This window comes from Ceratotherium simum, chromosome 22, assembly GCF_057802395.1.
Source record: "Ceratotherium simum simum isolate JZ-2026a chromosome 22, ASM5780239v1, whole genome shotgun sequence".
In the NCBI taxonomy this organism is placed as follows: domain Eukaryota; kingdom Metazoa; phylum Chordata; class Mammalia; order Perissodactyla; family Rhinocerotidae; genus Ceratotherium; species Ceratotherium simum.
The window spans coordinates 22,287,166-22,314,961 of NC_141921.1; the positions used below are offsets into that span (position 1 = coordinate 22,287,166).

General features: G+C 45.2%; 1 protein-coding gene across 2 annotated transcripts; it reads left to right on the plus strand.

Moving 5' to 3' along the window:
• Window positions 1-696: 696 nt before the first annotated feature.
• On the plus strand, window positions 697-27,663 carry OSCP1 (organic solute carrier partner 1). 2 transcript variants are annotated; one of them, XM_004425958.3, is made up of 10 exons: window positions 697-864; window positions 11,202-11,356; window positions 14,630-14,797; window positions 15,314-15,394; window positions 22,117-22,220; window positions 22,667-22,795; window positions 23,594-23,663; window positions 25,939-26,078; window positions 27,011-27,074; window positions 27,314-27,663. In XM_004425958.3, the coding sequence occupies exons 1-10, from the start codon at window positions 753-755 to the stop codon at window positions 27,437-27,439; spliced, it is 1,149 nt and encodes a 382-aa protein (XP_004426015.1). In that variant the 5' UTR covers window positions 697-752; the 3' UTR covers window positions 27,440-27,663. The 2 variants fall into 2 exon arrangements, with proteins under 2 accessions (XP_004426015.1, XP_087302399.1); XM_087446273.1 differs by having other exon boundaries at window positions 27,011-27,197; window positions 27,314-27,408.
• The last annotated feature ends 133 nt before the right edge of the window (window positions 27,664-27,796 follow it).

Below are 27,796 nucleotides of genomic sequence, written 5' to 3' on the forward strand. Positions count from 1 at the left end.
GTAATGCACTTAGGAGAGCCGCCAGCATGCATCTGCCGGGAGCGGGACGGACATGAAGGGTCCTGGTTTGCTTCATGGAGTATGAGACCAGGTGGGGCTTCACTCCAAGTAACTTTTAGGGAGGAAATGCAATAATTCAGGGACTTCGAATAGTCAGTTCCCATTTTATTGAGTGCTTTCGCGGCACTTTGCATGGTCTCATTGTTTCCTCTCTGCAACCCTATGAGGTGGGTGTCACCTTCATTTTACGTAAGAGGAAGCCCGAGCTCAAAACACCTGCCCAGAGTCACACAGCTAGGAAACAGGCGAGCCGTGATTCCAACCAGGTCCGTCCGCCCGGAGCGCCTTAAAGAAGTTTTGCTCGGATTTGCCTTGTTCACGGGCACGCGGCCGGACGGGGTGCCGGTGGTCGTGTGAACGGTGCTGGGCCGCGCGGGGCCGCCCCTTCCTCCGCGCCTCAGCCCGAGCTGCGGCCGGCCCCCAGACCCTGGCCCCTGACCCTACCCGGCCCTCGCACTTGCCTCCGGGCTTAGGAAACTCAAAACCACCGCTCCCAGCTCCGGCTTGAACCAACCCCCCAGCCCAATGAGCGTCCGCCCCCTGGCGCCTCCCAACAAAAGGCCTGCTGATTGGCTCCCTTTGCCTCCGCCGCGTTGCCCTAGCAACCAGGCCATAGGGACGCGGCGGCCGGGCCTCCGAGCCTCTGGCTGCAAGCCCGGGGCTCCTCGCCGGCCTTGCTCGCTTCCGGCACCATGTCGGTGCGGACGCTACCGCTGCTCTTCTTGAACTTGGGCGGGGAGATGCTTTACATCCTGGATCAGCGGCTGCGAGCCCAGAACGTCCCGGGAGACAAGGCCCGCAAAGGTGAGAGGCGCCCGGCCCCCACAGCCAGCCCCCTGCCCCGCAGCCCGGCCCCCACAGCCAGTCCTCCACAGTCAGGCCCCTTTACAGACTGATCGACACCCCTGCACCTGCCCTCAGATAGCCAGGGAGCTTTCTTACAACGCCACGGCCCCATCCAGTCAAAGTCCCTTAGGATTCAAATTCCCCAAAAGATCTTTTCACAGCAGAGGGATTTAATACCCCCATTGGATATTATTAGGGTGCCTGATCCCCCCCAATGTCCTCATCCCCTCAAATCGGAGAAATGATTTCCCAATCTCTCTTGACAACCAGTCCCTCCCAAATGTAGGAGTCCCAGCTGCCCACAACCTGGCGACATACTCTTTGCTAGTCCAAGCGTTCTCTTCCCCCCAGGGAACAGGTTCTGATTCTCCGTTCCTCTGAATAATATCCTTCTTCATAAACGGGAAGCCAGTCTTGCTCATTTCTATTTCTAGACAGGTAGGGTTCAAAAATGCCGTGGATAAATAAGAAAACATAAGAAAGTTATAAGTCCTTCCCTTCACAATTGTTGGAAGAGAATGTAGTTGTGGAAATAATTGAGTTTCTAAAATGCAAAATCTGTCTCCCATATACACCACATCTAATCCCCAGAAAAATCACCACCTAGAACTCTCTGGCACCCTTTTCCTCTCTTCTCAACCAACAACTGCTTTCACCAAGTTACAAGGGGTTAAGTATAAAGGAAATAATATATTTCAAAGTAGAGGAAGAAAAGTTGGTGTAAAGGTAAGTGACATGGCCACTGATTAAAACATTTATATTCTCTCCAACAGTCTCTGTATGCTCAACTGATGTCAAACATACATATTCAGATGTTAAGCTTACATATTCACATATTCACTATTGTGCCTGTGCGATTGCTTCCCAGTCCGTGCATAATGAGATAAAAAGAACTCCCCATAGCATACCCGCTCCATTCATTCTGTACGCTGCTGCTAGTGAGCTTTCTAAAATGCAAATCTGTCCATACTCCCTGCTGCTTAGAGCCCTTTGTCAGCTTTTCACTGCTGTCTGGATGGAGGCCAAGTCCTTGGCAGGACGTTTCAGGGCCCTTCCTGATCCGATCTCTGTTCCGTATTCCACCACTGCCTGCCTCCTACTTTATATCTTAATAATACCAAACTGCTTGTGGGTCTCAACTTAAAGCATGTTCATTCACGTTTCCATGCTGGTAATCTCCATGCTACCACAAACCTCCCATTTACATGCCAGTCATTTTCCTTCCATCCTGCATTATTCAACTTAAGAATCATCTTCAGGAAGTCTCCCTACCTGGGGAAAGGGCCTGCGTATACTCCCATGGCACCCATGCGTGCCTCTCTCTACTTTATCACTGGCTATATTATATGGATATGGTCTGTGTATGTGTCTGTCTCCCTCATCTTTGTACTCCAGCGCCTAGCATAATGCCTAGACCAGGATAAACTGGTGCTAAGTAAATGTTTGTTGAACTGATGATCTAAACAGGCTGTTTTTGGGCCGGCCCCGTGGCTTAGCAGTTAAGTGTGCGCGCTCCGCTACTGGCGGCCCGAGATCAGGTCCGGGCGCACACCGACGCACTGCTTCTCCGGCCATGCTGAGGCTGCGTCCCACATACAGCAACTAGAAGGATGTGCAACTATGACATACAACTATCTACTGGGGCTTTGGGGGAAAAATAAATAAATAAAATTATTAAACGGGCTGTTTTATATGATGTTGCCATTTCTTCCTCAAGAGGGTTCTGTTTTCCTTGGTGCCTAGGTTATGTGATTTCATTTGGGCTAATGAGCTAACAGGTGGGTCTTGGACTGGTAGTCAGCATCTTAGAAGGCAGTGTAAATTAGCAATTAAGAGCGTGCTCTCTGGAGTCATACAGATATGGGTCCCAATTCCAGCTTTGCCATTTAACTAGTTGTATGACCTTGGAATATAACCTCTATAAGCCTGTTTCTTTTTCCGTAAAGTGGAAATAATAATACACACCTTCTAGCGAAGTTGTAAGAATTGAATGAGATAATGTATTTAACATGTTTGGCACAATGAGCAGCAGGTGCCATCTTTCAAGAGGTGTCTGGGCAAGACTTGTGAATACTAGGGGAGTAGCTTCCTTTGTCTTCAGGAGCTGTAGTCCTTCTGGGTTTGCTAGATTCAGCCTTAGGGAATTTGAGCCATCCTGAGTAATTCACATCCACACACTCACTCCATCCACAGTTTGGGTGGGTGTCAGACGTCATATGAGATGCTGAGTGGAGCCTGATCTAGCCCTTCTTCGCATTCACTGGAGGGAGGGCTTTTGACCAGTCTAGTCCAGTAACTGGATCTAAAACCTGGGGACATATCTTCCTAATGACAGCAACAACAAACATTTATTAAGCACTTACTCTGCACCAAGGACTTCTCTAAACACCTAATCCCCACAACTATCCTATCGTGTAGGTAATACTACTCTCCCCATTTTATAGATGGAGAAACTAAGGCTAATGTACCCAGGGGTACATAGCTGGTAAGAGGAAGAGTAAAGGATTTGAACCCAGTTCATTGGTCTCCAGAGGTCATACTCTTAATCAATATGTCCTTACCTGCTGCACTGGACTTCCATACCTGGGGAGACTGTGTCAGAATCTTTGGGAGGGCTGGAAGGTCAGGAGGAGGGGGAGAGGTTTGAAAAAAATATCCAATATACACATTGATTTTATAAAAGGAAGGACAGAAAGTATTTGGCTGATGGGCATTTGTAGAAGGTAGAGTGAGAAGGCAGGGTAGAGGGCATGGGATTCAAAAAGTTGAGAAACATTTATCTATTCCACCGTTTAGAGCTGGTGTGACTGCAGGAGCGAGAGTCACTGTGACGAGTGCCTGTGCAGAGGCCTGTAAAACACGAGACGTGCTAAACTAGTCCTCATGGAAGCTTTGAATGGAAATCGTATTTCTTCTAGATGTTTTCATTATCTTACACAACTAATTGGTCTCCTGGAGGCCTTCCTGCTCCCGCAGGGCCAAAGCACATATTGCAGCTTTTCCCCACGAGGCAGCCTGTAGTTTAGCATTTAACAGAAAGGAAGTGTTCTCTCTGTGGGGCAACTTTTAAGTGTTGCATAGTAAATGTCCCACGTTTTAAGCAACAGCGAGAATAATAAAAGCTGCCTTTGCCTCACTCCCGTCCTCTTAAAAATATTCATAAATAAGACCCTGTTACATTTTGTTGATGTTCCTCGTTTTACAGAAGGGGAAACTGAGGCATAGAGCCTTTAAGTGATTTTTCTAAGACAGGCAGATCACAGTGGAATACTGAGCAACCAAATGGTGGTGAGGTTCTCTTTTTATTTTTCTACTTCCAATTTAACAGGCAGCTCTGGATAGCCTTGGGTCTGCCTCCCGCTCATAATATAACTAAAGTGGAATTGTCCCAAACAAGTCATCTGGAGAAATAATAGAAGAACAGGGCATCGTTTACCCTCCCCTGGATCCTCAGGAGAAAAGGGACCTGGAGCACACAGCACCGCAGAGACCTCTGCTGGAACTGAGCGTCACTGGCTGTGGGCGGGGCTGGTACCCATGGGCATGCATTCGCCAGCTCCATTCTGTCAGCAGTGGGTAGTCGCTGTCCCGTGGAGTAGGTGAGCCCCTTGCAGCACCACTGTTCCCAAATGTACCCTCAAGAAGGTGGCAACTCCATCCCTCTGAATTCCCATGAGCCTATCAGGCAAGACTGCCTGTAAAATAAATGCCATGAAAAGATAGAAGGTGTGGACATTATGCCAAAGAAGCCAGTATCTGCTTTAAGAAGGCCAGATTCTTGGTGCTGCTTCCCCAATGTTTTCTGTCCAAAAGCTTGTGACTCTTGTGGGAGAAAAATAGTGAATTTCCCCAGAGGAGTGTGACCTTACAACAGGAACCCTTTGCAGCCAGTAGAGCAGGGCACGGAGTGTGCTTTCAGGCGTCTCTTAGGAGCTGTTGGTATTGTCTATTGAAGGCACATACATGCTTTGATTATAACTTCAGAAATCACCTCTGAAACAATCTAGTGCAGAGGTTTCCAAAAGAGACCATTCATTACAAAATGTTTTTAAAATGTGGGTGTATGTAAAACACTTTATCTGGGGGTGATTTTTCTAGGTTGAAATCTCCACCAAAGAATTAAGGAAAGAAAAAAAGTCGTCTTTCATCCTTTATGGGTGTTGTCCAAAGAGTTCTGCAGTAGAAAAAGCAGAACTAGAAGAGAAGCCAGCTAAGTGCTTGATCTCAGCCCCACAGCAAGCCTATGAGGAGGGTGCAATTATGACGCCCATTTTACAGATGAAGACACTGAGGTTAAACAAGTTGCTTGAAGTGATATAGCTAGGAAGTGGTAGAGCCACGTCTCAACCATAAAGGGTCTTGCTTCCCACAGATTTCTCTAGGCAAGTACATTTTTCCTTGTTTGGTGTCCTCTTGGCATCTCCCTGACTGCCTCTGTCCTCAGGAGCTTTCTTCACAGTGATCCCATCGTTACCTCCCTCTTTTTACATGGAAGTCGTGCATCTATATATAAAACTAAATCAGAAACAGACATTTTTTTCTCTTTTAATTCACATTACAAGTTTTCTAATTTGAGAAGTTCCATCTGTACTCTATCTAGAAAGAGAAATCTTGGGGCCGGCCCAGTGGCACAAGTGGTTAAGTGCGCGCGCTCCACTACGGCAGCCTGGGGTTCACCGGTTCAGATCCCAGGCCCGCACCGACGCACCACTTGTCGGGCCATGCTGTGGTGGCATCCCATATAAAGTGGAGGAAGATGGGCATGGATGTTAACCCAGGGCCAGTCTTCTTCAGCAAAAAGAGGAGGATTGGCAGATGTTAGCTCAGGGCTGATCTTCCTCACAAAAAAATAAATAAATGGAACGGAAATTCTAAAAAAAAAAGAAAAGAAAGGGAAATCTTACATTAATAAAACATCAGGTTTTACAAAAAGAAAATCCTTTCTCTACTTGTTCTTGGAATTATCCTTCCTCATGGGATTAGTGTTTTTAAAAGCCTTCTTTTGAATGAGGTGTATTCTCACGGCATGAGAGAGGATGACTTCTTGAGCCTGTCAAGATAAACCCCAGGGTGGCTGGTCCTCCTGAGTTTCCTCTCTCCGTAGGGCGCTCTCTGTAAGATATTGCCTCTCTAGGGGTTTTTTGGAACTTGTTGTTTATCCATCATCCTTTAAAAGTTTCGAATAGAAGGCAGAGTATTCACATTGGACATTAACTGCAAACATGAAAAATAAAGTTTCGTAGACCAGCTAATTGGCATTCTAAAAGCCTCCTTGAAAATAATGTTCTTCCTTCATGAACTGGTGTTTTCTTTTTCTATGCTTCATGTAGATGAATGGACAGAAATGGACAGAGGACGAGGTACGCTATCTCTGGGCTGCGTGTGTTCAGGCTGCATCCACAGGTTTACGCAGTCCTTGCTCGATGGGGCTTCAAGTGGGACCACTCGACATATTTCAAAGTAAAAAAATAGGCACGAGTTTCTCTTTAGGCAAGACATTGGTTACACATTTGAATCTTTTACTTAAATAAATACAGCGTGAGAGATGAAAACCAGGCAAACTTTGGCAAAAGGACCAAATTGCACCTGAATGATTTGTCTCTTTTCATCAGTTCCAAGTTTTGCAGGGAAAACTAGAGCAAAGCTACACTTCTGGGTAGGTTGTCCTATTTGGTAGTCCTTAAAACAATTCTGTGATAGTGTCATGTAGCCAAAGAATTGTGTTTCAACATGAGTGACCCTCCCTAGCCATTCTCCTTAGCACACTGAGATATCTGTTGAGCAACCGAGAAGAATGGAAGCATGTGACTGCATGGCTGCCAGGGCTGTGGGCAAAAGGCATGATTTCATGCATGCAGTGTGACCCTGTCATGCCAGATCTTCAGTTTCCCCTTCACCTACAACTAGCAGCAAACCTGAAAAAGTTGCCAATTCCTCAGAATAAAACCTTAGCCTTTCTCACCTTTAAATGCCACGAGTACCTCCCATCATTTGACATTTGGGTGCAGTTTATGCATGTCATCAGCCATCCTCCTCGATATTTTAAATGCTCTCATCACACCAAGTATGCTGAGGCGATAACATATGTAATATTTAAGAGCCCGGGCATTAGAATCAAACAACAGCGTTCTAATTTCATCTCCACCACCACCTGTGTGACCTTGGACCTGAACGTCTCTAAGACTCAGTTTTCCTCCTTGATAGAATAAGGATAGTAGTTCAGAGCTCTCTTGGGGTTTAAAGGAGATAGTGCATGGAAAGTTCTAAGCTCAGAGCCTAGAACATAGTAAGGATTCAAAACATGGTAACCATCCAAAAGCAGTAGCTTCTCTCTTTTATCCTTGGTTCCAAATTGCATGTTCCCATAAACAATTAAATTTACAGCAAAGGTAGTTGGTAAAAACTCAGTTGATTTCATCAAGAGAATTATTTCATCAGGCCAGGCTCAAAGAAAAGCCCAATTGAAGTGCATGATACACTTTTATTATATTTCACAACCATCTTTTACCACTTCTCTTGAGCAATTTTTGGCCCACGTCTTGACTCATGGCAGAGTTTCAGGTGAGTAGTGTAGATTTCGAAGGCTTTTTGTATACATAATTGAATCACTGGAATGTATTTTAACTTAAGCATTCAAAAATGAGCAGAAACTGACTTCATAATCTGAACCCAGGACTAGAAGCCTGGTATGTTTAGAATTCAGTTAGTAACCCTTCTGATGCACCTGTGAAAAATCGCTTCCCTTCCTGGCCTTGGACTCTTCCTGACAAAATCTGGCTCCTAGTACATTCCTGCCTCGTGAAATTATGGAAAGCTCATGTGAGTGCCAAAAACTAACACCAAGACAGACTAACAGGTCTGGTTAAAACCATTTCTCGGGTTTGGAAATAGGCTGCTTCTCTAGGGCAAGGACATTTCCTCTCTCTTTGCACCCTGGCCTTTCTCTCAGTGTCTGGTACATAGTAGGCCTGCCTCAACCAAGTGCTAGGGAAGCACACTGTGAGATGTAAGCATGTTAATTTGTGCCCCCATATTCTTTCAAAAGAATTAAGTGAGAGGTGGGAGCCCTGGGTGCCGGGGCCCAGCCGTAAAACTGCCATTTCCTCTTTGGGGGCATTTGTGTTCACGGGTCTGCCTACAGCGACACGGGCTGCTGTACTCTCTTCCCAACAGGTGAACTTTGTCGACATTCTTGTGCAGGGAGCCATGGTGATATATAGCTTATTCACTTCCCAGGGGAAAGGCTTCGTTTTGTTTTTTACTTTGCCAGAGTGGCTAACAATCAGCTTGGGATTTTCTTTCTTTTAGAACTGATTTATTTGGCTCTAAGTTATTTTCCTAGAACTTGCTAAGGGCTGAAAGACTCTAGAGAAATGCCTCGGCACCTAGGTGAATAGTAGCTATTTGTAAGCGTTAACAGACTCAGAGCTGATGTGCTTGTTTAACTTGAATTCTTCCCCTCTGGCACTCCTCCCTGGCCTATATAAATCTATGGAAAATTCTTCAAATTCTCTCTTTTGAGGCCTTATGTGTGACTTTTCAGTTGTACCTATTTCCTTGCAAATTCTGCATTTTATACAGGCTGCGGTAAGAAAAACGTTAGAAAACCCAGTTTATTGCAAGTCCTTGCTTATTTAGGTCGAAGGCAAAAGGCCATGCATGAGGCAAACCCAGAAGAGTTCATACGTCTCCAAGGGGCCCACGTTGGGGAAATGTTAGTGCACATTAAGGGCAAGGTGCACTGGGGTGAAATTGTGAAATGTGAGGGATACCCTGTGTTGGTAATGGATTTGGTTCTTCCTCACTAATACCATGGAGTCTAGAGTAAAATTCAAAGGCCAAGTGTGAGTTCAACACTTCTGTAAGGAGTCACAGTCAGTTCTTTTGTGTCAATGTGGAGGAAAAAAGTGTTTCCCCTCCCCCCACCATAGCACTTCCATTTAAGATTTAAGTACAACCAGCCCTCAGCTCCTCCTTCCCCCAAAAGATGCTCTTTGAGGGGCTGGCCCTGTGCCCTAGTGGTTAAGTTCGGTGTATCCCGCTTCAGCAGCCCGAGTTTGTGGGTTCAGTTCCCGGGCACGGACCTACCCCACTCATCAGCCATGCTGTGGCGGTGACCCACATATAAAGTAGAGGAAGATTGGCACAGATGTTAGTTCAGGGCTAATCTTCCTCAAGCAAAAAAAAGAGGAAGATTGGCAACAGATGTTAGCTCAGGGCTAATCTTCCTCAGCAAAAAAAATAAAAATAAATAAAAAATAAAATATGCTCTTTGAGATGCTTTAAAATGCTGGCCTGAGCCTTCACGGTCCTTCTATCAATTACTATTTAAAGGTAGAGGGGGCCAGCCCAGTGGTGCAGCGGTTAAGTGCACACGCTCCGCTTTGGCAGCCCAGGGTTCAAAGGTTTGGATCCTGGGCTCGCACCGAAGCACCACTTGTCAAGCCATGCTGTGGCAGTGTCCCATATAAAAGTAGAAGAAGATAGGCACGGATGTTAGCCCAGGGCCAATCTTCCTCAGCAAAAAGAGGAGGATTGGCATCAGATGTTAGCTCAGGGCTAATCTTCCTCACAGAAAAGAAAAAAAAAACTTTAAAGGTAGAGAGAGTGCCTGAAATCATGACCACAATGCTCCACCCTGCCTTCACTCTCTGAGATACATGGCCACAGCCAATCACCTGGTGTGTCCTTTGTGTGGCAAAAGAAAGAGGCATTTATTTTTCTTAGTAATAATCACTCATGTTTCATAATTGATTTTGTATAATTACTTTAAGTAAACAGTTTTCTTTCAAATTTTAATTGCTATGAATGTATAGTGTCAGCATCCATATGCTCTCACCTTTAGGCTAGAATATATCTGGCTTAATTAAGATTTCTCAGGGGCCAGCCCCGTGGCTTAGCGGTTAGGTGCGCGCGCTCCGCTGCTGGCGACCTGGGTTCGGATCCCGGGTTCGGATCCCGGGCTCGGATCCCAGGCGCACACCAACGCACTTCTTCTCCGGCCATGTTGAGGCTGTGTCCCACATACAGCAACTAGAAGGACGTGCAGCTATGACATACAACTATCTACTGGGGTTTTGGGGGAAAAATTTTTAAAAAAAAGATTCTTTAAAAGAAAAAAAAAATTCTCTATTGTTCCTATTCCTTGTACCAGAGGTTTTCCTAGCCCTCAACTAATGTTATTTGAGTAACACAAAATATCTAAATCTTAAATAATTATTTATTATTAAATAATCTATCTGAATGAGTGAATGAAGAAGTGGAATTATAAAGACTTTTGTTGGCACATGCCTTAGGACCTTTTATTCTCTCCAGACTGAAATTTTCCATTTGAGCAACAATATCAGACATGTCACTACAGTGACACTACTACAGTGTAATATCAATATTATAGATCAAATGTAGAAATTAAGGCATACTAAAATGGTGCTAATCTGAAGTACACGTCTTGTAGAAACATTAGAAATGTTTTAATCTCTGAGTGTCTATTTTCATTAAATATTTTCCGGAAAAAAAAGAAAAAGTCAATTACCATTATTGGTCCCATTTTTATAAAATTTAATTTTAAGTAAAAATGTTATAGATGTGCTAAACAAACAGAAAAGAGTGATACTCTTTCTCATCTTAAGGAAGATTCTAATCTAAAATACTCACAGGGATCTTTTTTAAAGAAAGAAAGAACATTTCCCCTATCATCAAGTGAGAGATATTGTATGTAAAAGTGATCTGTAACCCCTGGAGCACAACACATTTGTACCTTGTCACATTTACGTTTGCTCTGAGATGGTCTCAGAAAGCGCTCTGGACCCTGCTTTCTACTGGGGCACCTGTGTGGTTTCTCCCCAGGGAGCAGATCTCATCCAGCCCATCAGCATCCCCACTCTGCATAGGCTCAGCTCCTCCATTCCATTCGTACACAGAGAGCATTTCCTGAAGAAAGCTTCTGCCAGTACCGAGCCAGCCCTGATGGCCTAGTGGGTAAAGTTCGGTGGGCTCCACCTCTGTGGCCCGGGTTTGCTTCCCTGTTGTGGAACCACACCACCTGTCTGTCAGTTGCCATCCTATGGCGGTGGCTCACATAGAAGAACTAGAATGACTTACAACTAGGATATACAACCATGCACTGGGGCTTTGGGGAGGGAAAGAAGAAAAAGAGGAAGATTGGCAACAGACGTTAGCTCAGGGCAAATCTTTCCCTGCAAAAAAAAAAAAGAAAAGAAAAGAAAAGATTGTGGCATAATTAAAAACAAAAAAAACTTCCTCATGTTCAGCTGTATTCTCCCTTGTTTCTACAGTTCTGAATGACATCATCTCAACTATGTTCAATCGAAAGTTTATGGAGGAATTGTTCAAACCCCAAGAGCTCTACTCCAAGAAGGCACTGAGGACTGTCTACGACCGCCTGGCTCATGCCTCCATCATAAGACTGAACCAGGCCAGCATGGATAAGGTGAGCAGATGGGTGCCTATGTGGATGACCATAGACTGGAGTCAAATGAGACGATGTGTGCAATGGTGCCTTGCAAAACAAAGGCACTTGTAAATATTAGTTGTTGGTGGGTTTCAGCATTGGGAAGGGCCTCAGAAGTCATCCACACCAACCGCTCTGTTATTGGTGTCATACCACCTGCCCGAAGGGGAGAGCTGGTTTTTATGCCCATGTTTATGAACACCTTAACCCAATACAAGAACTCAGCCCTGAAAACTTGAATTCCGCTTCGTTCTTAACAAATGTCAGCTCTGCAATGAGGAAACCAGGCTTTTTTTTAAAGCAAATTCAAAACTACTAGGTCTTTACTTATAACATGAACATATCCATTTCTTTGGGAAACAAATTATTAGGGCATTCTGATTTTTAAAATAAAAATTTCAAATAAGTAAGTGGCAGAGAATAGACAAATCTCCTATTCAGAAGAATTCCAAATAATTTATGTAGATATTCTGCCCTCCAGAAAGGAGAGCATAACTCCCCCACTCCATGTGCGTGCGCTGCCCTTAGTAACCTCCTTCCAAAGAGGACAGAATGGAAAGGGGGCAAAAACAGTTAACTTTACAGTGGAGAAAGTGACAACCATGACCTCAACCAGGTGATGAAGGTCAATATCAACAGAGATAAGTTGTGTTGGTGGTACTTGCCCTAGTATGATGTGATAAGGATAGCACTTTACCCCTGTAATCTTCTTCCCAAAACCCACCACACCAGTCTAATCATCAGAAAATCATCAGACAAATACCATTTGGAGGTCTTGTTACAAAATTCCTGACCAGTACTCAACGACCACCAAAAACAAGGAAAATCAGAGAAGCTGTCACAGCCAAGAGAATCCTAAGGAGACATGACAACTAAATGTAATGTGAGATCCTGGAACAGAAATAGGACATTGGGGAAAACTAATGAAATCTGAATAAAATACAGACTTCAGTTAATTTTAAAATAATAATAACAATTCCTTTTCAAGTTTTTCCATTATATGAATTTTTAAAAATCGTGAGGCCTGACAGTGGATGCTAGGTGTGCAAAATCAATGCTCACTTATTGCTGGAAACCTCAGGGAAACAGACTGCCTTTAACTATGCCTTCTTACCTCCTGCCACTTACCTCTGGAAAGTCACTGTATCTCCCTGAGCCTCCACTTTCTGATCTATAAAATGGGGATAATAATAGCTACTTCATCAGTGCTGGGAGGATTAAGTGAGAAACATGTGTATATAATGACACACCGAGGCCTGGCACAGAGTAGATGTTTGATAAATGTTGATTATCTTCTATGCCTGCTCTTCTCCCTCTGCCTTTAAGAAGGTTAAGGTTTCCATAGAAAAAGGACACAGAATTTGAAATCAAAAAACCTGGATTCAAGTCTTAGCTCTACCAAATACTAGCTGTAAAACTCAATTTACTGAATAACTCTGAACTTTCATTTCTTCATCTCATACCCATTTGTCTCCTTTATTCCTAGCATGGTGTCCTATACACGACAAGTACTTAATGTTTGATGTTGGTGGCAGAGAGTCTCAAATCTATATCTCTAGTATTAAACGCCCCTGCACGTATGCACACACACACAGGCTGTTCCTGTTTTATGCCACTTTCTAAGTAAATGTTTAGTTGCATATTTGAGAAATGGGATCATGTAGAAAGTTCTAGCAAATGCTTTAGGATCTGACTGTCCTGAGTTCACATCTCACCCTGCCACTTACTACCAGCTGTGTGACATTAGGCAAGTTTCTTCGTTTTTAAACTTGGGATAATACCTACTTCACAGAGTTCTTGTGGAGATTAAATGGGATCAAATGAGGTAACGTATATAAATGTGCTTGGTACGTGATGGTAGTACATGGTACAACAGATGGTAGTAGTTATATTTTCAATCCTGCCTCAGACGCGTCCATACCTTCTCTCCCAAACGGGCTCCTGTCCCGCATCCTCCAGACTTCCCTGCCTCCATTCTTCTCCCAGGCACTAAGGTGAAAATACTGTAGTCATTTGGACAGGCCGCGTCTTCATCCCCCAGATCTAGTCAGATAATCAGCAGGTACTGACAGCCTTTCCTTCTAAGTATCACATGCTCTTCTTTTTCCTGCCTTTTCCATTCTTGCTGTCTTGATTCCAGGCCTTAAGTCTGGATTACGCCAACAAAATTTTTTTCATTCATACAATCAATAGATATTATTGCAAACCTATTAGGAGCCAGGCACTAGCTAATCTCCCTGGCTTCAGTCTCTCCCCTCTCTCACATCTCATCATTGCCAGACTGACTAACCTTGCTTCATCACCACTTTTATCATGTCAGCTCAGAAAACTTCAGTAGCCCCTAATTCCTACCCTATCTAGTCTAAATTATTTTGCCTATATTTCTAAACCTTTAATGTTCTAACCTTGCCGTACTTATCCGACTTTATTTCCCACCATCCCCAACACGAGCTGTCCTCTCTAGTCAGGCTGTTCTCCTCATTCTCCAGGAAAATAGCATACTCATTGCTGCCTCTAGGCCCTCACACATGCTGTTCCCCTCAACTAGAATGCCTTTCCTCTCCCTCAGCTAGTTTGAACCCTATGACTGCCTTCTTCTTCCACAAAGCCTATCCTGACTGCTTAGGTCCTCACCAATTTCTCACCTCTTATCATTCATGGACGGTCATACCATACATGGGGCTTGTTGATATCTTATTAAGTATTGTTCGTCATTTAAAATTGTTCTTATACAGTTGTAGAGCTTTATACTTGCCACTTTCACACATATCATCTCATTTTCTCCTCTCAGCAGCTCCACAATGATAGGAAATTCAGGAGTATTTTTTATAGATGAGAAAACTCAGGCTCAGAGAGATGGAGAGACTTGGCCAGGGCCGTCCAATAAATCAGCAGTGATGGAGGGCTTAAATGTGGCTTTTTGCTCTCCAAGTCCAGCACCCAGTTCAGGGTCCCCAGCTGCCAATATTGTTTCAAATGAGTTCCATCAGCAGTACAGAGAAGCTGACCAAAAGTCCTGGTTCGCCTAGGAATGTCCGGGTTTACTCCCGTGTCCTGGCTTAGTTATTAATGTCACCCCCTTTTATTCTGAAAAGTGTCTTGGTGTGATTGATAATTGATATGGTCACCTGAGCTATATGATATGCCCAGAACTGGTTTTCATTCAGTAAATGCTTGACTGAATCATTGTTCAGAGGTTCTGACATTCTGCTTTTATGATCCTATTTATTTTGTTCGTGTATGGGTTGGCAGCTCTATGACCTGATGACTGTGGCTTTCAAATATCAAGTATTGATGTGTCCCCGTCCCAAGGATGTGTTGCTGGTCACTTTCAATCATTTAGATGCCATCAAGGGATTCATCCGCGACTCCCCAACCATCCTGCGTCAAGTGGATGAGACTTTCCGGCAGCTGACTGAAGTAAGAGTATCCTCAGTTTATCACCTCTTGGTCCCAATACTTGTCCTCATTCCTCAGTTAGGAACAGGCAGATTCTATGGCAGAGAGAACAGGATGAGGCCTGCCACACTCCCAGAAAATTCTAAAGATCTACAAGTATCCATTTTGGTACTACAATTGGCGTTATCATCTTATGCCCTCTTACTGTTGCCTTCTTCAAGACTGGGAAAGCAATGACACTGAGCATAGCCATTTTCTCCTAACTTTTCTGAAAGAGAGTTGGTGGTGGATGTTATGCTAAATCCTGAGGAACAGCCTCTCCAGGTCTGTGGGGACCAGGGGAGGTGAGGTGTACCCTGCTCAGGTGTGGCATATGGGGTTGTCACTCTGGTGAGGGAGCGGTGCTGGCTCTCCTGCTGTCCCTCCCGCCCCAGCAGCTGAGTCCTCTCCCGTCTTATCTGCTCGCATCCCTGAGCGCCCGCCTACCCCCGCCTGTCTACACTCTCGTCTCACGTCCTTCTGCTTTGCCTCTGGCAGGTATATGGGGGTCTCTCCGCGGGGGAGTTCCAGCTGATCCGGCAGACGCTCCTCATCTTCTTCCAGGACCTGCACATCCGGGTGAGTGAATGGGCAGCCCTGCCGCTGCTGCCCTCGGGAAAGAGGGTGCTGAGTGGTCAGGTAGACGAGGGCTGAAATTCGGCACAGTTAGTGATGTCCTCACTGTTTGGCTCCGTGATGATAAACTTTCTGATAACAAGTCTCAGCAGTTTTGAAATGGACCAAGGAAGACAATGGTGCTGCCATTCCTTCCCAGGTACCTTCTGTGTTTCTTTAAAATATGGTTTCTGCCCTTGCTTCTCCAGAAGAAATGGGCTCTCAAGGCAACCTGCCTGATCTCAATTCCAGAACCTCTTCTTGACCTTTAGCATCCTGGACCTCTCCAGGATCTGATGATGTCAGGGGGGCTGCCCTCCTGCTCCATGAGACCCTCACCTTTCCTGGACTTCCATGGCGCCATACCATCCTGGCCTTCCCTTGCCTCTATGCCTTTCACTCCTTCCTCTCCCTCCTCCTGTCCCCAAACCTTCCTCCTTCTGCCTCCACCCATCCCCTTCTGTTTAGGAATTCACTTTCCTCCCCCCTTTCCAGCTCCTTCACCTAGGACTCCTGAGTCTAAGCTCTACTCTACCCTAGCCCCAGCCCTGCCATCCAGACCCACGTCTCTACCTGCTTGCTGAAACTCTGCACCAGGATGCCCACCTGTGCCTACAAGTTAATGTCTGTAACTAAACTAACCTCCAAAATTCAAGTCCTGCCCCAACTTCCCGATTTGTTTTGAGGGCACCACCATTCCTTCACTTGCCTGGCTCAGAACCAGAGCGTCACCTTTGATTCCCCTTCTCTGACCTTCATCTAAATGCTTCTAAGGCCCGTAGAGTCTGCCTTTTCAATATCCACACCCTCCTTTCCATTCCTGTTGCTGCCCGGCTAGCTCAGGCCCTCGTGTTCTTATTGGCTGTTGCCTCCCAACTGACCCTGCCTCCTCCTGTTGTGCCTGCTCCAGGTAGTTCCACACCCTAACTTTTAAAACACATTTCTGAGCTTCTGAATCTGAGGCCTGTCTCTCTTGGACAGAACTTTGTTCCTTCCCATCATGTAACACACTGGTATGGGAGAGCTGGAATGATAGGGCAAAATGAGAAGCCAATGGGATTCTTGTGTTCAAACCCCAGCTCCAGCACAGCTCCATGAACTGGGCAAATGGCTTCTCCTGAGCCTTAGTTTCTTCATCTGAAAAATGGAAATGATGATCCTAATTTGAGTGTGTTGGGAGGATTCACTGAAGCAACATATGTATTTGCTTGTATATGTGTAGTGTAGAGTGCTTCTGGAAGGATAGACAAGAACGTGGTCGCAGTGGTCACCTGCTGGAGTGGAGAGCTGCATGAAGGACAGGGATAGGAGAGAGACTTATGTTCCATCGTATACCCTTGAACCTTCTGAATTTTGTACATGTGCATGTGTAACAGAGTCACAAAATAAAATTCAGGAAAAAGAAGAAATAGAATAGGTTTAGTGCCTGGTTGTTATTTCCCTTCCTTGGACCAGGGAAGACAAATAGATTTGAACGCTGAGGCCAATTTTATTTTTAACTGTCATGAATAATTTTATTTGCTACAAATAGAGCAATAATAACATCAATATAAATTAAGATCTCTAATAGTCATTGATTAAAATAAAAAATATGAAAGTACAAATTTTAAGATTAAGTTTTGCATTGCTTTATAGTATTAAAAACTGCATCATATTGTTATCAAGACTGTGTATATTTGGACATTATTTTATGGATTGTAGTAATATAAGCAGTCATATTGATTTCTCAATTCTGATAAGATAAAATTCATTATAATGAAAAGACTTTCCTAATAATAAGTCTATAACAAAATCATCAAAATATATTAAACCACAAAATATATTAAGCTTTAGTTGCTAGATGGGCAGGCAATGAAACACCAGAATATTCATCAAGAGAAATAGGAATCACATATCCTGACAATGTTCAACCACTGGTCTGTAACATCTGCCTGGTTTTCCAAGTCAGATCTTTAATAGTAGTTCTGCTCAGCTGCAGTTTGTGATTGCCTATACAGATTTTCTCTGTTTTCAAAACAGTCATGATAGTTTTTAGATTTGTTAGCAAAACCAACTAAATCAAGAAAACACAGCTCTGATCTAACACTCGCTTGCTCATTGTTTAACCAAAGCGAATACAAAACTCCTCATCATGATATCCAAGGCTCTCTGAGAAATCATGAAACAACCTGAAGTGGCCTTAATGTGCTCAAGGCCCTGACCTGTGCACTGGGCCAGGCTGCACGAAGACCAATTCCATTTAGGATCCTGAGCAGTTATTGACAGCCGTCTCAATTCCCACCCCCTTTCAGCCCTCCAGAACTCCTCCAGAGTTGCCTCCTAAAGACTAGGCTCCTCAGGTCACCCACCCCCTCCCACACTCTCATTTCCATTCATGCGTCCTTCCTTCATGGACTTTCCTCGTGTTCTGTCCATTGTTTCATTTGTTGGAAAACATCATTCCATCCTTGCCTCTTCATAGATGTTCCTTACAGCTCCGCTCCATTATCCACTCCACTTGGAAATATGTCATCCCTAGAAAACTGGTCAGTGTAACAAATATTTATTGAGTGCCCACTCTAAGCCAGGCACTGCTTTCAGTGTTGAGATACGTAAGTGAACCAGACAGAGGCCCTGCCTTGAGGAGGCTCTATGCTAGTAGGAGGAGACAGAGAGGACAAGTAAGTCATGTTCTGGTTCTGATAACTTTTAGGAAGGTGGCAATATTAGGTCAAGTCTAGAGGGCCACTGGGATGGAATGTTCCACTAGACCAGCACTGTCCAATGGAACTTCCTGTCATGATGGAAATGTTCTGTATCTGTGCTGTCCAGTATGGTAGCCACCAGCCACATGTGGCTATTGAGCACTTGAAATGTGGCTAGTGTGACTGAGAAACAGAACTTTTAATTTAATTTTAATTTTAACAGCCACATTTGACTAATCGCTACTGCCCTGGATGGCACATCTTTAGGTAACAGAATTAGAGTCAAGGACAGCCTTTCCGAGGACAGACATTTTAGCTGAGAAGGTAACTAACAAAGATCTCAGGGAACAGATTCTAAACAGAAGGGACAGCAAGCTCAAAGGCCCTTAGTGGGAAAAAGCATGATGTGTTCCTTGGACAAAGAGAACGCCAGTGTGAATGGCGCATCCTAGACAGAAGCGATACTCAGAATAAAGTTAACAACCCATGCAGCGTGGGCACTGACGAATGCGAACAGATGCCAGTCATAAATAAACTGCTACTTACCAGGCCCCTTAGCTTTCGGCCCTAGTAAGCAGTTTCTTCTAAGACTAAAGGACAGATTTTAAGCATTTTAAGGTGAGAGGTAACACGATCTGATTTGTGTTCTGGAAGGTGAACTGTATGGGACAAGGGTGGAGGTAGGACAGCAGGTGGGAAACTCTTGTAGAAATTAGGTAAAAAGTGAAAGTGCTTGGATTAGGTGCTACAGGGGAGATAGGGAGAAGTGTTCGCATCTGGGATCCGCCACATTGAGGATCTCGGGGCAAGATCAACAAGACTTACTAAGAGAGTGGATGTGGAGAAGGAGGGAAAGAAGAATGAAGAGCAGCTACTACTAAGGTTTTGTCCTGAGCAACTGGGGTGCCATTTACTGAGAGGGGGAAAGACTGAAGGGAAGTATATTTGGGTAGGAAAATTCATTCTATTTAAGTTTGATTTGCCTGTTAGACATCCAAGTAGCAATGTCAAATGTGCAGTTGATTATCCAAGCCTAGAGCTCCAAGGAGAGATCCAGGCTGGAGACGTAAATGTGGGAATCCTCAGCATACGGCACGGAGATGGCATTTGAAGTCTTCTGGCCACTTGGGGGAGGCTGGTCATTCTTTCTCACCCGCAGGCAGCATGTGAGAAGCAGGGTCGGCATTCTGCCAGCTTCCCCCTCACTTTCAGATCATTATTCTCCTGCCCTCACAAACTTAGCCCTCCTCTTGTAAGGCCAACCATCACCCATAACACTGTCTAAAGCCCTATGCTCGTCACTCCCCGCTGAAACTGTCAAGTCGCCCACCCATATTCACTGAGCATTTAAATCCCTGGCTCACTGCTCCCAGCCACCAGAGTCCTGCCATCGTCCTGGGGAATGTAAATGCTCCTGGAGATGTCTCATGCAGCACTCCAGCCCCACGGCTCAGTGACCTTCATTCCCTCTCTCCGTAAAACATGGTTCTTGCCCTCAGGAACTTATTAGAGAGGGGGAAAAAATGCACTAAGTGCCTTACAGATGTTTGGTTCTGAAATAGAAGAATGTGAAGAGAGAGGACACAAAGGGGGAGTGGTCGGTTCTACCTAAGAGAATCAGAAAAGCCTTCGTAGAGGATCTGGTATCTTTTAATAGAAATATGTTTTCACCAGGCCCATGGGAACACAAGGGGAGGGGTTAGGATGACACCTGGGCAGAGGACACCATCTCAGTAAAGGCTTGAGGCGTGTGACTGCCTGATGTATTTGGTGGTGCAGGGGGGCGGAAGGCTGTAAACAATAGAGTGTGGCTGGAACAGAGGGTTCAAGGAGGAACATGGCCTCAGAGAGAAACAAGGACCAACTGGACATCATCTAGCAGGCAGCAGAGAGCCACTGAAGCAGGAGAGGAACATGGTAAGATATGAGTTTAGAAGAGTCTCTTTAGCAGAAGAAGAGAGGATGGATCAAAAACAAGTGAGAGGGGAGGCAGGGAGGCCAGTCAGGAGGCTCCTGCAGTGGCCAGGCAAGAGAGGATGAAGGTCTGCACTAGGGAGCAGGGCAGAGAGTGGGGGCCGGATACAGGAGTGCTCATTGGGTTGGCAGGGCTGGGCCACTGAAGAGACACCCATGGGAAGGTGGTGGGCGGGGCAACTCAGATTGCTGACTTGGTGACCTGGGGGTGTCATTCACGGAGATTGGGAACATCAGAGGAGGATCGGGTTTGGGGAGAGCTCGAGATCTGGGAGCCATCAGCACAGAGGTGAACACTGGTGTGTGGGAGTAGATGAGATCACCTGGGAAAAAAAGGAGTGAAGTGAGAGGAAAAGGGCGAGGGAGAGCCACACCTACAGCTGAGGGCCAGCAGAGGGGCTGGGCAAGCAGACGGACCCAGCAATCCTGTGGAGCCACAGGCAGATTCTCAGGTCAAACACAAACACGCACTTGACTTAAATTTGTACATTTCAGATCTACTATGACGTAGTCAACCTTATCAGAATTAGGCTAACAGAGGGTCCAGCACATATATATATTCCCACTTCTCTCTCCAAATTTTCTTTCTCCATGCCTGTAGTATTTACATCCCTCAGTCACAGAATCTCAAGGTTAAAAATACCTTCAAGTTCATCTAGCCAAACCCTCTGACCAAACCAGTTTACACAACCCCCCAAAACATGCCTTGTGCCTGCTCATCTTTGCTTCTGAAGTGCCTTCACACCCACCTTCTTCCTCCAGGTCCAGCTCCAAACCCACAGTCACCCCTACCCACCTCCCATGCCGAAGTCATTCTCCTCAGTGGGCTAATATGCATATGCTATTCAGCATATCCGGCTTTATAGTGTCATTTTTCCCCCATTTTATGCTTGTTTCCTGTGTCCAATTAGACTGCAGTACTAAGAGTATTTGCTACCATTTATTGAGCACATACTATGTGTCAGGCTCTGGAATAGTGCTTTTTGTCCATTATCTGACTTAGTTGTCATACTTACTCATTGAATAGATACTGTTATTACCCCGTTTACCAAAGAGAACATTGATGCCCAGAAAGGCTGTGTAACATACCAAAATCCGAGAGCCGAGGGGTGGCCCAGCTGAGAGGTACCCTAGACTGTAACAGCAGCATGCCAAGCTGCCAGCTTACAAATTCTGATCACTTTGCATTTTCACTGCCTTGCACACAACACATGCTTAGTTTTGATGGTATTCCTAATATAATCTTGTACAATTTTAGAGTTTGAAAGGACCTTCAAGTTTGTCTCATTTTACAGATGAGGAAGCTAAGAGCCAATAAAACTGATTAACTGCCACAATCTTCTTGGGACTTAATCTGATCAAGACCTCAATAGCGAGTGCACAAGCCAGGGAGTAGAAATAAGCATAATGTGGTGTTTTCAGTCACATAAAAGACCTTCAAACTCTAATGCCAACTGGATCCACCTGCTCCAGCCCCTTCTCACCAGCCCAGCACATGGCTAAGAGCTCAGGCTCCAGAATCAGAAACACACGGGTTTGAATCTTCAGCTCTACCTGCTATGAGCTAGCTGGCCTTGAGGAAGTATCTTAAGCTCTGAGCTGCTGATTTCTCATCTGTAAAATGGAAGTAATGAGGTTCTTAAGCTCAAGGCTTGCAGGTGTATGGAAAGTGAGCAGGGCACCAAGGAGTGGGTGTGGAATTTAGAGTCAGCTTTGGTTTTGATTCCCAGCCCTCTCTCTTCTTGTTCTCTTTGAGCAAGTCACTTCACTCTAAACCTCAGCTTCCTAATCTTTAAAATGAGGGTAATACAACTTTCCTGGAAGATTTGCTGTGCGGTTCAAAAGAAGTTCTGTTTGTAAAAACACCGTAACTCTGCAGGTGTTAGTTAACGGTGAGTTTTTCTCTCTTCTTATTGTTATAAACTCACTAGGTAACATTTCCAAACCATCGTACACTTTCCATCCTCAGAATGCTTATGTCTATGAAAATGCACCGAGATGAATGACAATAAGTGTATTGTTTTCCAGGTGTCCATATTTCTAAAGGACAGAGTTCAGAATTCTAATGGTCGCTTTGTGTTGCCCGTGTCTGGGCCTGTTCCCTGGGGAACTGAAGTTCCAGGACTCATCAGGTGAATTCTCAACAGTAACTGTCAGACCAGTGTTTGGGTGCCAGGAAACCAGTATGTGGCCACGGCAGAGAATGCAGCATCCCGGGCCCCTCCCTTTCTTGAGTAAAGCACAGCAGGGAGGTGGTCAGGTTCTAATCCCAGCTCTGACACTTAGCAGACACCTGAGCAAACCACCCAGTTCTCCAGGATTCATTTCCTCATCTATTAAATGGTTGCTGTGAGGATGAATAAGACAATAATGCTCTAAATGCTTACACAGCACCTGGCACATAACATGTTTTCAATAAATATTATTATTTATTGTATGATTATTATTACCTCCACTAGCATCTTTATCTTGAAGGAGTGCATGAACTCCTTTTTGTCCCATAGTACAAAGAATCAAGAAGCCTCCAGGACTACCCAAGCTTGGAGAACATTCCATCATGTCATACTTTGTATTGTAGAATGTTCAACAACAAAGGCGAAGAAGTGAAGACAGTAGAATTCAAGCACGGTGGGAACTATGTCCCGGCACCAAAAGAAGGTTCTTTTGAGCTTTATGGAGACCGAGTCCTGAAACTGGGAACTAATATGTAAGCAAATTCTCCCTCCCTGAGTGAATTCAAGTCCAAGGGAGGTCACTTCATTTAAAAGCCCAGCTCGACTTCTGCCATGAAAATCTCTGCTGACAAGGGAGTCATTTCCACTTAGATACAATGAGTGCAGAGCCCTGACATTTTCAAAGGGCACCTAAGATGTCCAAACATAAGGTAACTCAACAGGTTTAAAAGATAAATAATTGTAAATAGGCATGGATGACAACTAGCTAAAACCTTGGTTGCAGTGGAGATCCAGAAAGGCTTGGCCTTCATGTATTATTCACATTTTTTCAGTGATACTCATTCCTTTGTAAGAGGAGGCATTTCCACACAGCTTCCCAGGTATTTTTGGGGGGAAGAAGTGAAATTTGGTGGTTGACAGCCACTTAGTTGTATTCTGTACTCCCAGCACCTTTCTGGATGCTTTTTAATGTCTCAAAAATAAAAGCTATGCGGGGCCGGCCTGGTGGCGTAGTGGTTGAGTTCGCACGTTCCGCTTCAGCGTCCCGGGGTTCGCAGGTTCGGATCCCAGGCGCAGACTGACACACCGCTTGTCAAGCCATGCTGTGGTGGCATCCCATATAAAGTAGAGGAGGGGGGGCACAGATGTTAGCCCAGGGACAATCTTTCTCAGCAAAAAGAGGAAGATTGGCAATGGATGTTAGCTCAGGGCTGATCTTCCTCAATCAATCAATCAATAAACAAACAAAAGTTGTGCGCTATATTTATGAGTAAGAAGGAATTCAGTGTAAATGGCTGGACAGTTTTTTCACGGTTTTCTGTTGACACCAGGTACAGCGTGAACCGGCCTGTGGAAACCCATATGTCTGGAGCATCAGAGAACTTAGCTTCGCGGACACAGGTGAGCTTCTGCCTCCCTTATTTATCTTCAGGCTTATTTCTACATACAAAAATCTGGATGGGGAGTAGGGTGGGAACTCTTTAGATTTCAAAGCTAGCCACATTTCCCTCATTGTTTGCAGCCTTCTTGATTCAGCCTTACAAGTACATAGGTTTTTTTTTTATTATTTTTTTATTCCCCCCAAAGCCCCAGTAGATAGTTGCATGTCATAGCTGCACATCTTTCTAGTTGCTGTATGTGGGACGCAGCCTCAGCGTGGCCGGTGAAGCGGTGCGTCAGTGCGCGCCCGGGATCCGAACCCGGGCCGCCAGCAGCGGAGCGCGCACACTTAACCACCAAGCCATGGGGCCGGCCCTGTACATAGGTTTCTTTAAATTTTTTTTTTTTTAATTTTTATTTATTTATTTTTCCCCCAAAGCCCCAGTAGATAGTTGTATGTCATAGTTGCACATCCTTTTAGTTGCTGTATGCGGGACGCAGCCTCAGCATGGCCGGAGAAGCGGTGCGTCGGTGCGCGCCCAGGATCCGAACCCCGGCCGCCAGCATTGGAGCGCACGCACTTAACCGCTAAGCCACGGGGCTGGCCCTGTACATAGGTTTTTTTTTTTTTTTTTTTTTTTAAGATTTTATTTATTCAGTTTTTTCCCCCCAAAGCCCCAGTAGACAGTTGTATGTCATAGGTTCACATCCTTCCAGTTGCTGTACGTGGGACTCGGCCTCACGTTGGACGGAGAAGTGGTGCCTCAGGGCGCTCCCGGGATCCGAACCCGGGCCGCCAGCATCAGAGCGCGCGCACTTAACCGCTAAGCCACGGAGCCGGCCCGTGTACATAGGTTTTTAATTGTAGTTTCTCATGGAGACTTCCAGTGATCTGACTAATTAGGTAATTTTAGGCTTGGCTCAACCACCATGATTAAGCAGGAACCACACACCAGGATATGTGAAATAGCATTGTACCAGTGCCATTAGGTCCGGCATTGCTGAGTCCAGCACCTGTATGTATTTCGATCATTAAAACATCCCTTTTCAGCGCTTCCCTATATAACAATGTGGTAGCTAAGTTTGAAATGGGCTTTTAGGTTTTCTGAATTCTGTCTTGACCAATTTTCACTGAACTAGCTACCAGCCAGCTATAGGTTATAGGACAAATCACGGAATAGTCAGTTATTCAGCAAACGTTAGTTGAACTACTTCTATGGGCTGGGTACCCAGAGCCACAAAGCTGGCTTAGTTGTGGTCTCATCCTGAAGGGCCTGAAGTCCTCCGGGAAAGACGGCTGTAGGAACAAGTAACTCTAACACAGTGGAAGAGCCTGCTGGGTATTCTGAACAAAGTGCTGTGCCAGAGCACACTTCTGACCAGTGGGGTGGGGGACAGGGATCAAGAAGGCTTTTGAGAGGAGGTGACATTCAAGTGGGACTCTAGAGTGGGTAGGCTACTACATAGCTGAGGAGGAGAAATGGGCCCTCAGACCAACGTGACAGTGTGAGCAAAGGCACCGAGGCGCAAAAGAGCATAGTGTTGGGGGAAGCCGGGAGGCAGCGTCTCTCCCACATGCTGGATGAGAACGTAATTGAGACAAGTGGCCTGAGATTCAACTGGACAGGGACACTGGGGCCTGATTCAGAAGGGGCTGAAACAATCTGGACTTTGTCCTGTAGGCAGGAGGCAGAGGGGTTTGTCTCGAGCAGGGGAGAAGTGAGTTGAGAACAATATTTTAGATAACTCTGGCGGCAGAGTGACGAAGAGGCGGAGAGGGGAAGGCTGGATTAGAGAGAGCGGGTTTAGGAGGGGGGTGGAGGCTGAAGTGGGGCGAGACTGAGAGAGAGGAGGGAACAGATTCAGGGGTGTGTTCATGATGGTCACCACCTGAGGGCAGTGTGGCAGCTGCTACGGAGCGCGTGCCCTTGACCCGGCGCCTGTACTGAGGCGACTGGTAAATGCTGAGGGCACTAGATTGAGGAGGAAGCAGTGTTCTTCTCCTTAAAGGAGGAAGGTGGTCAGAGGAGCCGGGATCCCTGGGGCCTCCCACTCATCTTGCAAGTGTGAAAATCTCTGGTTTGCTGCCTTACTAGAGTCCTGCTTCTGACGCAGATTCTGATTCTCCTTTTGTTTAAACCTGTTTTCTGTGCTTCATTTGGACCCAGTTCTTCCCAGAAATAATTTAAACAGTTATTGTTTTGCCTCGTTTTATAATACCACCCTGGGTCTCTGGATCTCAGCAGGAAACGTGATCACCTTCATGTGGCTAAAAATCATGAAATTGTTTCTGCAGGAAAGCATTGCTCCAAACCCTCTTGCTAAAGAAGAGCTGAATTTCTTGGCCAGGCTGCTGGGAGGGATGGAGATTAAGAAACCCAGTGACCCTGAGCCAGGATTCCGGTTGAATCTCTTCACCACTGATGAAGAGGAGGAGTATGTTTTAAATCTGTTTCTTTAAAGACATATATAAAAATCCTAAGGATGATAAGAACCAAAAAAATGAAAAATCTTTACACCTGTGTTTATAAGTGACACTTATAAACACAGGTGTAAAGATCATAAATGAGATATCAGCAAATTCAATAACCTAGTTAAAGAAGAATCCACGAGTATTAAATAGCCCGAACCTTCTGGATTTGTTCAAAAAATAGTTCTAATGTTTTACTTAGCAAAGCACAGCTGAACAAGAGGTATTAGTGGTTAAGATAATCAAATTAAGAAAAGTCTGTTAAGAAACCAGAGGGACAGTCTCCCCCAAAACCAATAGCAGTAGTAATTTACCGAGATTTATACAGTGCTTTACAGTTTACAGAGCACTTTTGCATTCATTGTCTCATGACCTCCTCACAACCAAATATTTGGGGTGGGGCTTGCCTTCTATTTCCCTACCCATTAAATTAGCTTCTTCTGTGCATTTCTGTGTGGCAGGTACTATAGTAAGTGCCGGGGACACAGAAATGGAGCGTAACACCTAGACCCTGTCCTCAGGAGCTCCCAGCATAACAAGAGAATGAACATTTCATCAATTATTTCAGCGCCATGTCATAAATGTTCTAACGGAGGACGCAGTGACTTTGCACTGGCCGACTGAAGGAGTTGGCCTCTGAGCTGAGTCTTGGGGTTTGCCAAGCAGAGGAAGGGGAAAAATATTCTTGGCAGAGTTTAGTATGTGCAAAGGCACAAAGACAGAAAAGGACTTGACTTTCTGGAATACAGAGAGCATTGGTTGGGGATAGTGGAAGGGTGAAGGGAAATGGCAGAAGATGAGGCAGAAAAAATAGGTTGCCAGATTATCAAGTGCCAGTTTGCCACGTAGCAGGGAGAAAACCCTAACCTTTGACCCATTTCTCTACCATCTCATGCAGACAAGCAGCACTAACCAGGCCGGAAGAGTTATCCTATGAAGTTATCAACATACAAGCAACTCAGGTGTGTCCAGGGGATTACACAAGTCAGATCTTATTCCCCTCCGCATCTGTAATATCCTTGAACTTCAAAGGCCCCCCTTCTCTCTAATCAGCATGTAACTATAGTCCCTATTCTGACAAACAGGTGAGGAACTGAAATGCATCCCAGTGGGGGGACGAAAATTAAATACCAACTGCACAAAGAGGCAGTGGTGCCAACACATCCTCTTCATTCCCTTTCACCTCTCGTTTCTCCAACAGGACCAGCAAAGGAACGAAGAGCTGGCTCGGATCATGGGGGAGTTTGAGATCTCGGACCCACCAAGGCGGAGCGCCAGCAAAGGAGATGATTTACTTGCCATGATGGATGAGTTATCGCTGTGCTGACCAGGCGCACCCCTCCCCTATGGGAGAGGCTGCCTGATGAGGACCCTGGGGGATGCCCCAGGGAGCAAAACGATGCTGCTAGTTTTCTACTGGGTGAAGCCGTCACCCCTTGTTCCTGTCTATGTTGTAACGAACTGTGCAAGTCTCCCTCTGGGAGCACACTCTCTGGAAGGCGCACACATGCACATATTTTCAGCAGAATATATTCTGGCTTTTAAATTGGACTTTTCCCATTTTCTTTCTGGTTTTATGACAACCATCCAAGGCATCCTGGGCCGTAGGTTCAAGCCCCAGAGCAGGGAAGGGGGCACTCCTGTTGCCACTTTCTTTTTTATTTTATTTATTTATTTATTTTTT